Source organism: Phocoena phocoena, chromosome 5, assembly GCF_963924675.1.
Source record: "Phocoena phocoena chromosome 5, mPhoPho1.1, whole genome shotgun sequence".
NCBI lineage: Eukaryota > Metazoa > Chordata > Mammalia > Artiodactyla > Phocoenidae > Phocoena > Phocoena phocoena.
The window spans coordinates 136,495,586-136,511,268 of NC_089223.1; the positions used below are offsets into that span (position 1 = coordinate 136,495,586).

The 15,683-nt window shown below is 63.6% G+C and overlaps 1 protein-coding gene across 1 annotated transcript in view; it reads left to right on the top strand.

Annotated features, from left to right (window-relative positions):
• TRMT44 (tRNA methyltransferase 44 homolog) overlaps window positions 1–14,350 on the top strand; it is a 31,788-nt gene extending 17,438 nt beyond the window's left edge. Inside the window, exons 10-18 of the mRNA XM_065877289.1 lie at window positions 1,384–1,500; window positions 5,936–6,161; window positions 7,345–7,475; window positions 7,941–8,175; window positions 8,368–8,528; window positions 11,704–11,785; window positions 12,490–12,602; window positions 12,850–12,968; window positions 14,237–14,350. Of these exons, the coding sequence (XP_065733361.1) occupies window positions 1,384–1,500; window positions 5,936–6,161; window positions 7,345–7,475; window positions 7,941–8,175; window positions 8,368–8,528; window positions 11,704–11,785; window positions 12,490–12,602; window positions 12,850–12,968; window positions 14,237–14,350 (1,298 nt within the window). The remainder of the gene's footprint in view (window positions 1–1,383; window positions 1,501–5,935; window positions 6,162–7,344; window positions 7,476–7,940; window positions 8,176–8,367; window positions 8,529–11,703; window positions 11,786–12,489; window positions 12,603–12,849; window positions 12,969–14,236) is intronic.
• The last annotated feature ends 1,333 nt before the right edge of the window (window positions 14,351–15,683 follow it).

The window sequence follows — 15,683 nt, forward strand, 5'->3', positions numbered from 1 at the left end:
CCCCACCCTCAGCCTGTTAGCCTGTTGGGGATGCTGCCCGCTGGCCCCGTGGGTGGGCCGGCCCAGGGAGGGGTGAGCAGTGGGTCCTTCTCCCCCCGCAGCGTGGATGGCGCTCTGCGGAGTCTCTCTTCATCCTCACGCCCCTCCCATCCCTTGTGTACGAGTGATGCGGCAGTGCCCTCGAGCTTGATCCCCTCCAGGGATCACCTGACCCTGGGAGCATCTGGTTGGGAGAGCCTCTCTGGGGACCCGGTGGCGGCCATAGCCAGTGCCGCCCTGGTGGAGGGGGCTGACTATCCACATAACTGCGGACAAGGCCCAGGCGCCTGGGGAGTTCTGTGGGTCGGCACCCCCTTCCTCGGTGCGCGCTGCAGAGGCGGGCCAAGGTGGAGAGGGAGGACACTGCCTCGGGGCTCGGAGCGGGGCCTCGAAGGGCTCAGGGTCCTCGGACCTGTAGGCGGCTCTGAAAACATGGACTCTGACTTTTAATTCCCAGGATGGTCCTTTCCTCTGCGGGGTCCTTTGGGAATGACTGTGCCCGAGAAACGCTGGCCTGTGCCTGGGGTGGGACGCCCTGATAGTGAGCAAAGATGGGGTCTCTACCTGGGCTCAGTTTGGGTGGGTAGCGGTGGCTCCGATGATGATGGGGTCTCAGGCCTGCCCGCCCGTTGGAAACGTCGGGGAGCCGGGGTGCCGTCCTCCCCGGGTGGGTCTCCGAGGGCCGGGCTGGTCTGAGGTACTCCCACTGCCCCGCCCGGCGTGAGAAGCCTACCCCGGCGGGGGCGGGGGGTACCCTCAGCCTCGCAGCTGCACGCTCCGCCCTTGGTCACTGGACTTAGTGACCCCTGCCCCAGCGTCAGGCTCGGGACCCCCAGTGTGTCTGAGCCCTGCGCGATGTCAGTGAGCGGGTCTGTCCCCGGGACCTCACTCATCCCAGGCTGGGGCCTACCCTCTGCCAGGCATGGCGGAGGGGACGCCGGGTGGGAGGTGGCAGGCTCAGGACACGCGCACGTGGAAGGGTGAGAGGCAGCGGTGCAGAGCTGCACGTGCGAGCCCGCGTCGTGGAGCTCGAGGCTGGGGGGTGGGGGAGGAGGGCAGGCTTCTGGGCCGGGATTTAATTTTCCCGCGGACTTCCCGTCTCCTCTCAGAAGGGGTTCCAGGTGGCTGCGAGGCGGGCTTGGCGCGTGGAATGGCAGTCCCCGCCCCGAGCAGCGGCTGGGCCACGCGGCAGGGCTGACTTGCTGTGTCTGGGAGGCTCGGGGGTCAGACACGGCACGCGCGGCCTGACATCTCAGGTGCGATGGCTCTGCCTGTGGAGTTCCAGCAAGCTGTGGATTCAGTTTAACTAAAGTTCTCACGTGGGGGAAACCCTGTCTTCAACAGGGAGCCTGTCCTTGGCGGAAGTGGCCGGGGAGCTGGACAGGGAGACGCTGCAGAAGCTGAAGCGGGAGTGCGGGGGCCTGCAGACGCTGCTGAGGAACAGCTCGCAGGTGTTCCAAGGTGAGGGGTTGGGCCGGGCCTCCCTCGGTTCTCAGCGCCTGAGGACGGGCTCCACGCTTCCCGAGGCAACGGGAAGTTGCTCTCATGCAGATTCTACCACCGCCCTCTCCTGCCTTCCCCCCCTTTTTTTAATGAGATAAACCTTATTTGAGAGGAGTTTCAGAGCTAGAGGACAGATCCCCTCACGTGCATCTCAAGTCGCGGCAGGATGTGGGTGGCCCCTCTGCTTCTCTGATGCTGCCAGCCTCTGCCCGGCACGCCCGGGCCCAGCCCCGCCCCCGTCCAGGACGCGCCCCCTCCTCCCACGCTGGTCGCTGGGGAGCTTTTCCGGGTGGAGCTTCAGTACTTGCTGTGCTTTGGCCTCTGGCTGAGCTCCCAGCCAGGCCCTGGGCCTAGAGGAGGGAGGCCTCCCTACCCTGGCCCATGTGCCTGCACTCCCCTCCCCACACACACTGGCGCCCTGGGATCCAGGTGGGCGGAGGGAGGAGGGCCCAGGGCCTGCGTGCTCTTCCACGCAGGCTGCAGAGCGCTGCAGAGCGGGGTGCCGCCGCCCCTGCCCTCCTGGAGTTTGCAGCCTGACAGGGAGGGGAGACGTCGCAGATGTTTACATGGGCACCTGGGGTTCAAGAAGTTCTGTGTACACATCCGCCAGAGGGTCCATAAGTCGTCGTGTTTGCTTCTTAAAGCTTTTCCCCTTTGTCTTTGTGGAAGTATTTTAAAGCACATCCCATCTGACATGCTAGTCACCCCTGAGTACTTCTGTGCGTGGCTTTAAAAATAGTGGGAGTCTTCTTGCATCACCCTAGTGTCGTAGGGGACATTCTCGCCCAGGGAGGCCTGGCCTCACCTCAGACAGGCATCAGGAAGGCTTCGCTTAGGAAATGACATCTGAGCTGGGACTTGGTGAAGTGAACAAGGAAAACACTTCAGGCAGAGGGAGCAGCGTGTGCGAAGTGGCAGGATGGGGCCTTGCTGAACGGGGTGGGGGCGGGGTAGGTAGGGCTGGCGGGCTGCAGCCCCCTGTGGCCGTGAGGGGGACCTGGGCCTCTGTGACGGGCAGCGGCGCGCTGACTCGCTGTGATGGTGGGAGGAGCAGGCCCAGCTGCCCCGTGAGCTCGTGCAGGCGGCCCGAGAGGCGGCCGGAGAGCAGTGCATCAGGCAAGGAGGCCATGCCTGCCTGAGCCCCTCTGTCCGTGCTGGCGCTGCACGCCCAGATGACAGCCTCCCTGTCCCCACCCGTCCCCAGCGCCCGGCGGGTGGGTGGGCACTCCCTAGGGACAGGTGCCTTGGGGGTCTGTGTGGGGAGGGGTGACGGGCCCTGCCGGGCTGGGGCCTTTGCGGAGGTGGGGAGGCCACTGTGGCAGCACGGAATAGAAGTCTGACCGGAGGGCGCTGGCCAGCACTGGGCCTGAAGGCCTTGTCCCGCGCCCCGGGATCTGGGCCAGTCCCTACCCCCGCACCTTTGTACTCCTACCGCCAGGGTGGTTGCCCCGTGACGGGGGGCGTGGGCGGAGGGACCGCGCACGGAGATGCAGAAGCACATCTGTCCACTCCTCGGCCTGTGCACCTCCTCGGGAGGTGAGCGCTGCCGCCTTGCGGTCCCACCTCCACGCGTGCACCTGAGCGCTCCGTGCGCACCGCCCGTGTGTGCACCACCCCGAGGCGTACACACCTGCACCACCCGCCCCTTGTGCGTGCACCTGAGAGCTCGCGTGTTCTCGCCCGCAGCACCTTCGGGGGCCTTCCAGAGCTAACGTTGGTTTTCATTTCAGTCGGCTAAATGCTGCTGTTGCTGTGGCAGTGAGGGTCCAGGGTTGGGGGCTGTGGAGGGCAGCCCACTGGTGGGCTGAGAGGCAGGGGGCGGATGGGCCTTGCGGCTGGGAGTCCCCGCCCAGCTGGGCTGTACTGCGTGGAGCTTTCGTGACTGAAACTCGCTGTGCCCAGGGGACTGCTCCGCTTCCTGCTGTTCCCAGCACGGTTTTCTGTTTGGTTCCATGAAAGAGTGTTCTTTTCTCCTGCATCGTAAATATGCATGTGTGCGATCGGTTTTCTGTGCGGTTTGCATCGCTGAGCGCGTTTATTTTTGGAAACGCTTCTGAGTACGAGGCTTGGGGGTTGAACTCCAGTAAACATTCTATACCCAGTCACACAAAAAATAAGCACCAAAGCTGGGTCTTATCTCTGCAGGAGATTTTTTTTTAAACTAACATGGTTAGTTTTACACGAGTGAGGAGGTGAAAAGAGTTTCCAATGCTTCAGCTCCACCTGCCCTGAGCACCTTGTGGGCCGGGCATGTGCCCGCGCTCAGCCTTGAGGACACGGACGCAGCTCAGCGAGGTCGGTCCCTGGCCCGGGGTCTCCGGCGAGCTTGGGGGCTGGGCCGACCCCCCGGGTCGAGAGGGACCCCGAACTGGTGCTGCCGAGCGCGCCGCACCGTCCCAGTAAATTTACCTCCCTGGTGGGATTCTGGAAGAATCCTCAGCCGCTTCCTCAGGACACTGTGGCTCAGGTGACGTCTGTGGTCAGAGACAGAGGGGGAGCCCGAACAGTAGGTCCACCGAGTCTGAGGGACTCACGCTTTGGGGAGGAAGTGGGTTCACAAAAGTCGGGTGAGAAATGAGCTCCGTAGAGCACGTTTTATGCCTGTGATTCACTTAAAATCGGGAAGTCTGCTGGTCTGGCCTGCCAGCCGGCTGGAGGGGTGCAGGCAGAGGGCACGGGCCTGCCCAGACTGGGGGCGGGGGCCTGTCAGCCGGCCTGGCCCCCCCCCTCCCCGCAGGGCCACCCCTCATCACCAGTGCCTGCTCTACAGGCCCTACAAGTCCTGCCTGGGTCCCCTTCCCCCGACCCTGCAGGGATTGCTCCGGAAATGTGGTATGCTGGTGGAGGGCCCGCTGCGAGACAGCCCGCCCTGAGGGAGCGTGGACGGGCCAGCCTCTGGAGGGTGAGGGTCTGCATTTGGCTTTGGCCCCAGCGAGCCCCTCACCCTCTCGCCCGGACTTCTCTTGAGCCTTTCCAGGCTGTCAGGAGCTCCTCGTCTTTCTGGGGCACCCACGGCGGGAGTCTGGGGGAGTCTCACCTCCCAGGCTCCTTTGCACACGGTCGGGGGGCTCCGGCCACCCTGCCCAGGCTGGGGCGTGTCGTTCGCGGCTGCGCCAGGAGGGGCTGCTGTGGGAGCGCCTGTGGAAGGCCGTGGCTGCTTGCCCAACTGCCGGGCCAGGACAGCCGAGCTCTCAGCGTCTGCCTCGTGGGAAGCAGGGCCGGCCTGGCCCTTCCTAAGTGCTTCTCGGCCGCCCCCTGAGGGTGAATCCCTGCGTTGTGTCCCTTGTGCGGAGAGGCACCTCTGCAGTTCCTTCCTCTGGTTTCAGGGGACGGTTTTCGGTAAGCATCAGTCTGCAGAGACAGTCAGTCTCGTATTGCAACGAGGCAATGTGAAAGCGAAATTCAAGCTTGAACGCACTCTTCCAAGTTTTCCTTAGAAGCTGGAGAGCCAGATTTGTTCAGTAAGCTTCCTTTATTTCTGCCGAGCCTTTCCGTCTCCAGATGGCCGTATAGTTTCCAGGGAAAAGCAGGACGGGTTTGGTTGCTCTGGCCCCATCTCACGTGGGGGTGTTGGCGTCTCGGGAGGAAGCGGCCAAGCGGAATCTCCCAGCGTGGCTTCAGCCGAGTTGGGGCGACTGGTTCAGGAGGCATTTGGGCGGCCCCGGGCCCTCCCCCTGCGCCGCCCAGCTCTGCGGCCACCCCGCCCACACAGGTCCCCCCCGCCGCATCTCAGCCCCCTGCTGCTCTGTGAGGGCCTCCCGCCCTGCCCCTGCCGACAGGGCTGCCGTGCCTCTACCCCCTACTTCCCGTTTACGTTTGGGGGCTCTGCCTGTGACCCTGCTGGCCCCCGCAGCCTGCCCCTCATCTCCACCTGCCTGGACAGGGCCTCTCCCCTGCTCGCTCCGCTCCCTCCTTATGATGCGGATGCGTGCCCTTGAGGGCCAGTGCCGCCACGCAGACGTCCTGCCCGCATCGGGACCACGCTCGTGGTCGGCGTTAGCCTTGTTCCATGAGCCGGTGCCCACGAGCGGCCACGCCCGGGTCCCGTCACCAGCAGGACCTCAGGCACCGGCTCCTTGCCCTCCACCTGGTGTGCGGCAGTCCCTCCTGACGGCTCCCAGCCCCAGGCGCCTGCACCCGGTCCTTGCTCCCCTCGGCCCCTCCCTCGTGCTCCCGTGTGTGTAGGTGGGACTGCAGGCCACGGGCGGGTGGGGGGCTGGGGCCACAGCCCCGGGATCCCCGCACCTCTCCCCCCCAGCCGCCGGGCCTGCGGGGGCTGCGTCTTCTTTGGCCGCTCCCCGGCCCTGGACAGCTGTCCCCACAGAGCCCGGCCACCTGCCCAGCTCGCAGTTCACTCCTCGGCTGTGTCTTTTCTCTTTGTTCCCAACCCCAGTTGTGAACGGGCGAGTTCGCATCCGCGACTGGAGGGAAGAGAGGCCTCGGAAGGAAAAGGAACCAGAAGCAAAGCGGAGGCAGTCTTCGGAAACGTTCAAAACCCGCATCTGTTGGTTTTTCGCTCATCACCCTGACGGTTGTGTTCTGCCTTCCGACCGCTGCCCGTTCGCCCACGGGCCTGGGGAGCTGCGGCCGGCCACCACCAAGAAGAGCAAGCAGCCTCTGTGAGCTGCTCCGCCTGCGGGAGGCCTGGGGCAGGGAGGCCGAGCCTGAGGGCAGCTCCCAGCTCCCCCGAGCGCTGCGCTTCTGCCCTGGTGGCGTTCAAGGTGTTTTCCTTCCTCCTCGCTCACGCCCCACTGAAGCTACAGTCACTCACACCTCCCCCCGCCCCGTCCCAGTGCTGGGTTTGTTGTAAGTGTGGTCGCCCTTAAATGTGTTCAGCATCTTTACATCAGGAAGAGAGAGTGACAGTCTCGTGGTGTCTCGTGGCTCAGGAGGTGCAGGAAGTGCTTGAACTGGCCCTTCTCCAGCAGGGTGGCCGTCCCCGCCAACCACTAGCCGTCCTGGGGTTGGCCGCCGCCTCCTGCCGTAGATCTTCTCCCCACAGGTACCGTTAATTCTCGTTCCAGGAAAACAAAAATAATCCCCAGATCCCGATGTGCTTCTATGTAAAATTGTGTTTGTAGTTCTACACAAAAGGCCGTGTCAGTGACGCTGTTCCGCCCCTTGATTTTCTGTGGAACGTATCCGGTGGCCTTCTCCTTGTGGAGCGTTCCTCGTGCGGCATTCTCCGTTCATTCGTGAGTGATGAGAAGGAACCCGCTCCCTTCCGCTCCGTGCAGCGTGGCTGGGACTGGGGCTGCCGCGGGGCATAGGGCCCTGCGCTCGGGAGGCCCTGGTCAGCTGGGAGCCCCCGGTGCCAGGTCGAGGTCAAGGACAGGCCAGCAGGCGCCTGGCCAGCCTCCAGGAATGGGCAGAGTTGGCCGGGTGGGCACATGGGCTGTGCCTGCCTACCACCCGCCCAGCCTCTCCCTTGCGTGAGGCCCCGCGAGGACCTCCTGGAGGGCCTGAGTGGCTGCAGTGGCGCCGCTCCAGCCGTGCTTGGCTTGGCCTGTGCAGGTGGAGCCACCCTTTTCTTTTTTTCTTGCCGCACTGTGCGGCATGCGGGCTCTTAGACCAGGAATGGAACCTGCACCCCTGCAGTGGAAGCTCGGAGTCTTAACCACTGCACCGCCAGGGAAGTCCCAGATGGAGCCGTTCTGACCAGTGAGGTGGGTGGGGGACCACTGGGGCTCCCGGGGGCGGTTTCCTGCCTGTGGAGACCCCTCCTGGTGTAGGAAGGCAAGGGGGCAGAGCCAAAGCTGGGCGGAACCCAGGTTCCCAGAGTCTCTGAGCTGTTATTCCCAGAGCCGAGGTGCCTCCACTCTTGAAGCCGCTGAGCCGAGGCTGCTATCGCTTGCTGCCCGGGACGAGCCCCCTGGCCTCCCTGTGTCGGGATCCTCCCCCCTTCTCCTCTTGGAAGGGAAGCATCCCTACGGGTGAGCCCTGGGGCTGCCCCAGGCCTGCCCCACGTGCAGGGTGTGCCCCCCAGGCAGCCCGTCTGCCCGAGCCGGCGAGCCCCCGCTCTCATTTTCCGGTACGAGGGTGATGCACTGCGGCCACCGTAGCCTGGGTCTGCAGGATCTGGACTCAAAACCCCATCCAGAGCCGCCTGTCCTGGGGCAGGCGGGGTGGCCCTCAGGCAAATGAGCTGCGCCCCTGCCCCCAGGTCCCGGGACGGACATCTTGTCCTGAAAAGCCCCGCGTCCTGTTTGGGGTCAGGGAGATGACCTCAGCCCTCCCTGTTGCCCCGGGGACACCTGCCCCAGCTGGCGGCGTGGTCTCTGCCTGTGCCGATGGGGGCTGCCCGGCTGAGAGCTGCGCTGAGTGGGGCGCCACGCCTGCAGTTCCCCCGTGTGCCACCCAGCGTTGCCGAAATGGCTGCGCTGGGCCGTGTCGCCCAGATCCAACTTCTGGGTTCCGGGAGCCATTTCTTACCAGCCCCCAGGACCGCCGTGCCCTCTGCCCAAAGGTCACCGTGACGTTGGGCGTCACACACGCTATAGCATCGCAGCTGTGCCACACGTCTGGGCGCACAGGCCAGGTGATGGCTGAGCACGGTGGCCTGGCTGCGGCCTGCCCCGAGGACACGCCAGGTGATGGCCCTGAGCCTGAGCGTCTTGTGGGAAGTGGGCTCTCGTGAGCGCCGCACAGGTGGCTGTGAGGTGGACTAGACCAGGCCCACGCGGTCTAGCCGCAGGCCAGGTGGCGTCAGGGCCCACAAGCGGCCTGTGTCCAGGTGGCCCGGCCTGAAGTCCCATTTCCTACAAGGACCCAGGGAGCCCTGTGGACTCATAGGTGCGTGGCCCTGCAGCTCTCGCCCGTCCCCAGAGCCTGGCTCACCCCGTCTGCCTCGGAGGAGGTGCACCAAGGGGAACAGAGTGGTTACCGTAGTGACTGGCCTGCCACCAGCCGGGGCTGGTCGGGGTTAGCAGGGCAGGAGGTGACCTCCCGGTATCCCGAGGACTGGGTGGCTGTTAGCCTGGTGGCTGGTGCGTTTAGAGGCCATGGGCCGAGTCAGTGCTGGTGGTGGAGTGAGACCCAGAGGCGAGGGTCCTGGGGGGTTCCTGCGGGCAGGGGAGTGACCTCAGGTCACGTGGCACATCTTCCAGGTGCTGTCCAGCCTCTCTCCGTCCTCCACCCTGTTCTGTGTCCCTGGCCGGTGGGGGGTGTGCTCCCCTAGGCAGCCACCTTCCTGTCCCACCCAGAGGTGACCCCTACCCCTGTCTCCCCATTAAAGAGCGCTGTCACCTCGAAGGGGATCGGGAGCTGAGGCTGTGCTTCGTCCCTCTGGGCTCTGCTTCTGGGATGACTGCCCACCAAGGGTCACCATGGAGGCCCAGGGCTGCTGCAGGGAGAGCCCCGGCACGGAGAGGTGAGAGCACCCTTTAACCTCCTCCCTGCCCGTTTCCGGCTGGCCCCTTCCTGGGGTCGTTTTTCTTGGGGGCTCTGTGGTTAGGGGAAGAGGCAGCTCACAGGAAAGTGCATTAGAAGTGGGTGAACAGTGGGCCTCCACTCAGGATACGGTTACCATAGCTGCTTGGAGCCACCCAACTCACCCCGGACGGAGCCCTCGGTCCAGTGGGGGTGACAGGACTTTTGGGAAGTCCTGGACCCAGCGAGGCTGGGCTGCCTGCAAAGAGATTGCTCTCGTCCAGACAGGAGGCGGACAGGACAGCCACGGCCGTCCCCCGAGTCCTGTTGCACTTGACGGTTTATATCTGTTATAGTTAAACCTCACCACCCATAGGGTGTCAGTGACCTGGTGCCACAGAAAGCAAATTGAGGCTCAGAGAGGTTGGGTGACTTGCCCCAAATCACACAGCAGCTGCCAGAATCGAGATTCAAACCTGGGACCCCCCCCTCCCAGGTGGCTCTTTCCTGGGGGGGCCCTTGAGCCGAGGGGCCGAGCAGAGGTTTAATCTGGGTGTTTATTTCTCACCATTTAGGGCAGGTGGTGCTGGTCTCCCATGGTCAGTGGTGAAGTGTGTTTTCAAAATGAATCCGTTTTCGTAAGAAGCAAGTCAGTATATAATACAAAATGTTAAGTAGATGATTTGGTTGGTTCGGGGATGGGGCCAACTTCACAGAAGTGGTATGGACGCGAATGGTCCCAGTGTGGAAATCGCTACCCTCTAACTTCCTCCAGAATCAAGATGGGGCAGCATCCACGTCTTGCTGTTTCACAGGCAGAAACCACTGATCTCCTTGTCCCCGCCCCACCCTGAGCCGCAGTGGCAGTGGCTGTTTCCTTGTCTATCAGGCTTCAAGGATGCAACTAAGGGGGGAGGAGTGGATGGGTTTTCGGGGTCGCCGGCCGGGCCCCACGCAGGAGCTCGGCTGGGTGGTTGGTATGGTGTCAGTTGCTGCAGTGGGTCGGACTCCAGGAAGGCCCGATGGCTCAGGACCGGCAGGGAGGTTAACTGAAAGCGTATTAATCCACTTGGCCTTCACAACCAGTAGCCTTCCGCCTTGGGTGGCTAGCAGTCCAGTGACTCTTAGTCTACAAAGGCCCTCCCCATTCAGGTGGTTTATCCAGCTGAGGGCTGCGAGGCGTTTGCCCACTGGGGCTTCTCTGCTTTTTACCCCACACCGGGCATCGTGGGCTGGATGCACCGTTCCGGTAGAGTCAGTGGGGACGGGTGCGGGGCAGGAAGAGACAGCCAAGCTGGTTTTCTCAGCCAAGCTGAGAAAACAATAAAACCAGCCCAAACAGACCTGGGTTTGAATGTGGGGTGCACCTCTTAGCTGTGTGACCTCGGGCAGGTTAGGGAGCCTCGATTTCCCATCTGTAAAATGGGAATGTGAATGCCGGCTGTGAGAGAGGCTCACATGGTCCACCCAGTGCAGACCCAGTCTCTCCCTCCACCTGAGGCTCAATCTCTCCACGCCTGGTGAAGGTACATGTGATATATTTCTTACTATAAATCACAATATCACCCCTGCCCACCCACAGCTGATGGGACCAGGCCAGAGGATCAGACCCCAGGGAACCAGCTGGAAGCAACAGACTCAGTCACGTGGGAATGTGAACCCGAGAGGTGCAGGGTGTGGGCTCAGGTGGAGGGTCCCGAGCAGAAAGGCAGCAGGGCCACGTGCCGACTGGCCAGGGGCAGGGGACTCTTCTCCTGCCCAGTAAGATGTAGGTTGTGGGTGGATGTCCCGGGTGAGGGGTTAGCTGGCAGTGCTGCAGCCTCGGCTTTTGAGACTTGGGGTGGCTAGAGACCCCCCCATGGCCTCCTCTGTGGCCCTGGAGAGGCAGCAGGGTGGGCGGGCTGGGGTCACGGGGTGAGGTGGAGCTGATGCAGGGGAGGTGCAGGAAGCTGGCCGCTCATCCTCAACCCCCAGAGAAGGGTGTCCTCATCGTCCCTCTCTTTGTACTGATGAGAAGTCAGAGACAACAGAGAGGTTGAGACACTTGCTTAAGGCCATACAGTCAATGGCAGCACCAGAGCTGGAACCCAGGGCTGTCTGGCTGGAGTGCACGCGGGACGTGAAAAGAGAGAGGGCTCCCTGCTCTAGTGGGTACTTTACGAGGAGATGGCACTCAGAGGGACGTCCAGGAGCCGAAGGAGGGTGTCACAGAGCTCCAGACGGGTCAGTCCCCCGACTTTCAACAGCAGGGGGGTGAAGCGAAAGGAATTTCTCCTAAACCCTCAACGCCCCAGGAAACGACTTTGCTGGAATTCCCCGTTTCTTAAACTGCCTTTTTAACCATGAGAACTTGATGCCACTAAAAGCAAAGCAGAGCCCTCTCAGCCGGGCCTCGGCCAGGGACCCACAATGCCCAGCGCCCCCTTAGCCTGATTTAACCTCGGGCTCTGCAGCCCCTGCCTGGATCGGGCAGTTCCCTCCCTCTGCCGGGGGTCCCTGCAAGCAGCGGAGCGAGGGCTCTGCCTGGGGAAGCAGGCCAAGTGCTGCATTGCTCTTCCCCTTGGCGCCACCCCTCCCCAGCACCCACCCGTCCGAGGCTCCAGCAGAGGCCCAGCTGGGAGTGCTGGGAGCCGTTTCCTGACACACGTGAACACCCCAACTCAAGCTCCCTCTGGCTCCAAATGAAAAATGTGGCTTGGTTAGCAGGGCAGCCCATCCCCCTGTCCCGGCTTACTGAAGGCCTGGCTGCAGCCGGGAAGCTGGGGGCCTCGGTACCGGCTGGCCTCTCCTTAGATCGGCTGACGGAGCTGCCCTCGAAGCCCCCCTGGTGCCCGGTCAAGGGGTCAGCCGACGGCCTGGCAGGACTGAAAGGCCTGTGAGCATGCCAGCTTCCCCTGCCCGGCCTGGGGCCAGCCAACCCCTCTAAGCACTGTCCACCACCAGCACTGAACTCGCCACAGAGCCGGATTGGGCTGCGAGAGGCAGGAAGGTGACGTTCCAGGCACTTAGGCTGTTAGTAGCCAGTGGCTAGGGGCTGCAAGGGCGGGTGAGGGCTGCCGGCCCTGCCTGTGGCCGTAGGCTACTGTTGGGCTGGTGAGGGTGGCAGCCGCAGAACCCCCTCCCCAGCTACTCCCCAGCCAGAGGGACGCCTGATGCACCCAAAGGCCGCTGCATGTCACCTGTTTGTGCAGGCGGACACTCGGAGGCCCCAGGGGGGCTGGGTGGAAGGGAAGCCTGTCTCAGCCCCTCAGGGCCTTGGGGTCCGCCAGCCCCGACTGTGGCCATGTGGTTTTGGTGACCCAGACAGTGGCTGTAACGTAAAGTGCTGGCTGTGAGCCTCAGCCGATGTGCCCACAACACAGTCATGTTTGCCAGGGTCCTGAGACTGGTCTGTGGGGTTTGGGGCAAGTCCCTTCCCCTCCCTGAGCCTCAGCCTGCTCGCCTACCTGTAAAGTGGGGGAAGAGCCCCTCTCCAAGCCAGTAGCTTCTTCTGAGACCTCGGGCTGCCCGTCTCCTCTGGGCCCTTCCCTTTCCCAGATCAGGCGTTGGCTGGCCAGCCCCACACCCCATCCCGTGAAGCCATGAAGGGCTGGCGGCTGGCCGCTGGGAGGGGGCCCAGTCAGGCGCTCCTCTCCTGAGCACACGGCAGGTGACGTTTGGGGTTTCCATGGAGACTGGAAAGCAGAATACAGGTAAGCCTGAGATTGGGACTGTACCTCTCCTAGAGGAACCAAAGAAGCGCAAGCAATCGTAGATGGGACTCTAGCCTTTGGGGTTGGGATTGCTCCACAGTCCCGAGCAGCGGTGCCTCCCGTGAAAGGGGAGCCCGAGGAGGCAGGGAGGCGCGCCCGTGTCCCTCGATGGATGCCCACTGGCCTTTCCCGACGGGCAGGACAGCTGAGGGCCGCAGCCGCTGACCGCTGGGCCACCCTGCACAAGTGACGCTCGGGAAACACCAGGCGGGCGGTGGCTACCTCTGCACCCAGCCTGTGCGAAGCAGGGGGCTAGGTCCCCCAGAAGTGGATCCCGAGGCGGGGATCCCGGAGCATCAGGACCAGGTAGGGCAAGGAGTTAGGCCAGAAAGTAGTCTCGCTGGAGTCGTGCTGGGTCCCTCGGGAGCTGTGTGTGAGCAGTGCCGTCCAGCAGGCCCAGCTGGAAGCAAGGGCCCTTTTGTACCTCCTGTGCTCTGGGCTGGGCGGGGAAGCAACCCCCCAGGGGTGGCCGTGCTGAGGGCGATTTCCGTGGAAAGAGGCAGAGCCAGGCCTTCCCTGTCCGCTGCACTGCTCTCGTGAGCAGGAACCCGTCTCAGCCTGGAAACCGCAGCCCGGGCGGTTGGGCCCCGCGAGGAGGGTCTCACCGGCGAACCGGAGCAGAGGCGTTTGACACGTGCCCCCCAGCATCAAAGCCCACCTCGGGTGGCTTCCAGTCACGGTGTTTGACTCAGTGTCCGTCACTCAGGATGCAAAAGGGGTGGCACGGTGGGTGGGTGGTGAATTCATTCTTGGATTGCTGAGTTTGGGGTGACATCCCCGTGGAGACACTGGGGGCAGTTGGGTTCATGTGTCTGGACTCGAGCGGGATCTGGGCTGGAGCTGTCCTTTGGACCACCCAGGTAGAGATGGAGATGGTACGTTAGTTTCCTTTTGCTGCTGTAACAAACTAGCACAGAAATGGCGGCTTATACAACCCCAATTATCATCGGGTCTCACGGACTAAAGTCAGGTGTGGTCAGGGCCACACCCCATCTGGAGGCTCCAGGGCGAATCCACTTCTCACCTTTTCTACCTCCTAGAGGCGCCCGCACTCCTTGGCTTGTGGTCCCTCCTCATCTTCAGAGCCAGCCCTGTCACATCCCCTGCCCCATTTCCGCAGTCACGTCCTCTGCTGGTGACCCTCCCTCATCCACACTGAGGGACCCTCTGGTGCCATTGGGCCCATCCGACAGCCCAGGACCATCGCCCATCTCAAGGTCAGCTGGTGAGCAGCTTCCTGCCGTCTGCACCCTTTGCTCCCCCTTGCAGCGTGACCTCACGGCTTACAGGGATTCCCGCAGGGACGTCTTGGGTGGGGAAGACACTATTCTCGACCCCAGATGGTGCCTGGGGTAGTGGGAGGGGATGAAACCAGCAGGGAGTGTGTGCAGAGGGTGGAGCTTGGGGGCCATCAGAGGGGTGTAGACGTGGATCTGAGGTGGGACTGCAGTGTGGAGCCGGCAGGGCCAGCGAGGGGGCTGAATGGGGGTCCCTGCGGCTCTGGGACACGGAAGCCGAGAAGGGAGCCATGGGGCTGAGGGGCGCAGGCCCCCAGGGTCCCGGGTCTGCTTCAGAGTCTGTGCTGCTCCCCGGCCTCCGCGCTCTGCCTGGCCACCTCTGCCTGCGACCGTGACTGTCGGCTACCCGAAGAGGACAAGCTGATCGCGCCGGAGGCTCCTGGGGAGTGAGCTCAGCCCAGGGTCTTGATGAGGAAGGGCGAGCGTGGAGATGGAACCAGAGGATGCTCCCTGTGGTCGTATGTAACCAACCGTGGGAACTGCCTGAGCGTCCCACCGGGGAAAGAGGCCGCAGCTGCTGCTTTAGTGTCCGATGGGCGGGGTTTGGGGGGGGGGGGCGGTATCCTCGCAGCCATGCAGGGCCCTGTGCTGAGTGTCATGGAAATGCCCTGGACGCCCTGAGCTTTCACAATAGCGAGTCACAGAGAGCAGGGGTCCCTTCCTGAAACCGTGCGCGCTCAGAGAAAATCGGGAAGGACACATGGGAAAATGCTGAGTGATGATTCCCAGGGGACTGATGCCGGGGGCTGCTTGCTTTCTCCCCAGTGGTGGTCTGTGATGATGGCCCCCCAAAGATGTCCCTCACCGTGGGGAGCCGAAGCCAGCCACCCTCCTCGCTCCCCCTGTGTGGGGGGCCCCCAAAGAGCACGGGTGTGTCCATCGGCCAGGCGGCTCTGCACCTGCCCCTGACAGAGGGACAGACCCAGGTACGTGGGCACGTGAGCCGCCCAGTGATCTCACAGGTTCGAGTGCTAAGTCGATGGGAACCTCCAAGGAACCGCTTCACGGGGCATGATGGCAGGTGACAGTCCGGCAGAGACAGGAAAGGGTGAGGGAAGGGGTGCGGGGCCGTGACCTGGGAGAGGGGGCAGCAGGGCCGAGCCCCGGGGGGTGGGGGCTTGTGCCACTTCGGCAGCACAGAGCAGGGGCCTCCGGGAGCCCCGGGCCTCTGAGAGGAGGCGAGGCCCACGGCGGCTCCTATAGGTGACATCGTCCCTGTCTTGATCCTGCTCAGAAGCCTGGGGTCCGCCGGGTGTCTACTCCCCAACCCCAGGGCTGGTCAGCAGTCTAGCCCTGTCAGCGTCGCCACGACTCCTCTATCAAGTTGCGTCCCGCACCCCGCCCTACCGGCCAGTCCCCGGTCTCACGTGACGTTGGGTGCTGGGGTCAGCCTCGCAGCACGAAGCTTGAAGGACCTTGCTGGCTGGGTGTGCTCAGCACGAGGACCGGGCGGGACAGAGAGTGGACACAGCAAACATCGTGGACGAGGGAGCGGGTGCTGCCGGCCTGCGTCTGCCACGGCACATCCCAGGCTCCCTCTTCCGGGCCCTCGGCTGTGCTCACGGTTGCTGACGGCCTCTGTCTGCGCAGGCCCCTGTCTGTGTCCTGGCCCCGCTCCCGGCTGGCACAGAGGGAAGGAGGCACTGCAGCCTGTGCTGGGTGCATCTCAGGGGCCAGACCCCTGGGGGAGGCTGTCGTGTGCCTCCCATGGCCGGCAGGACCT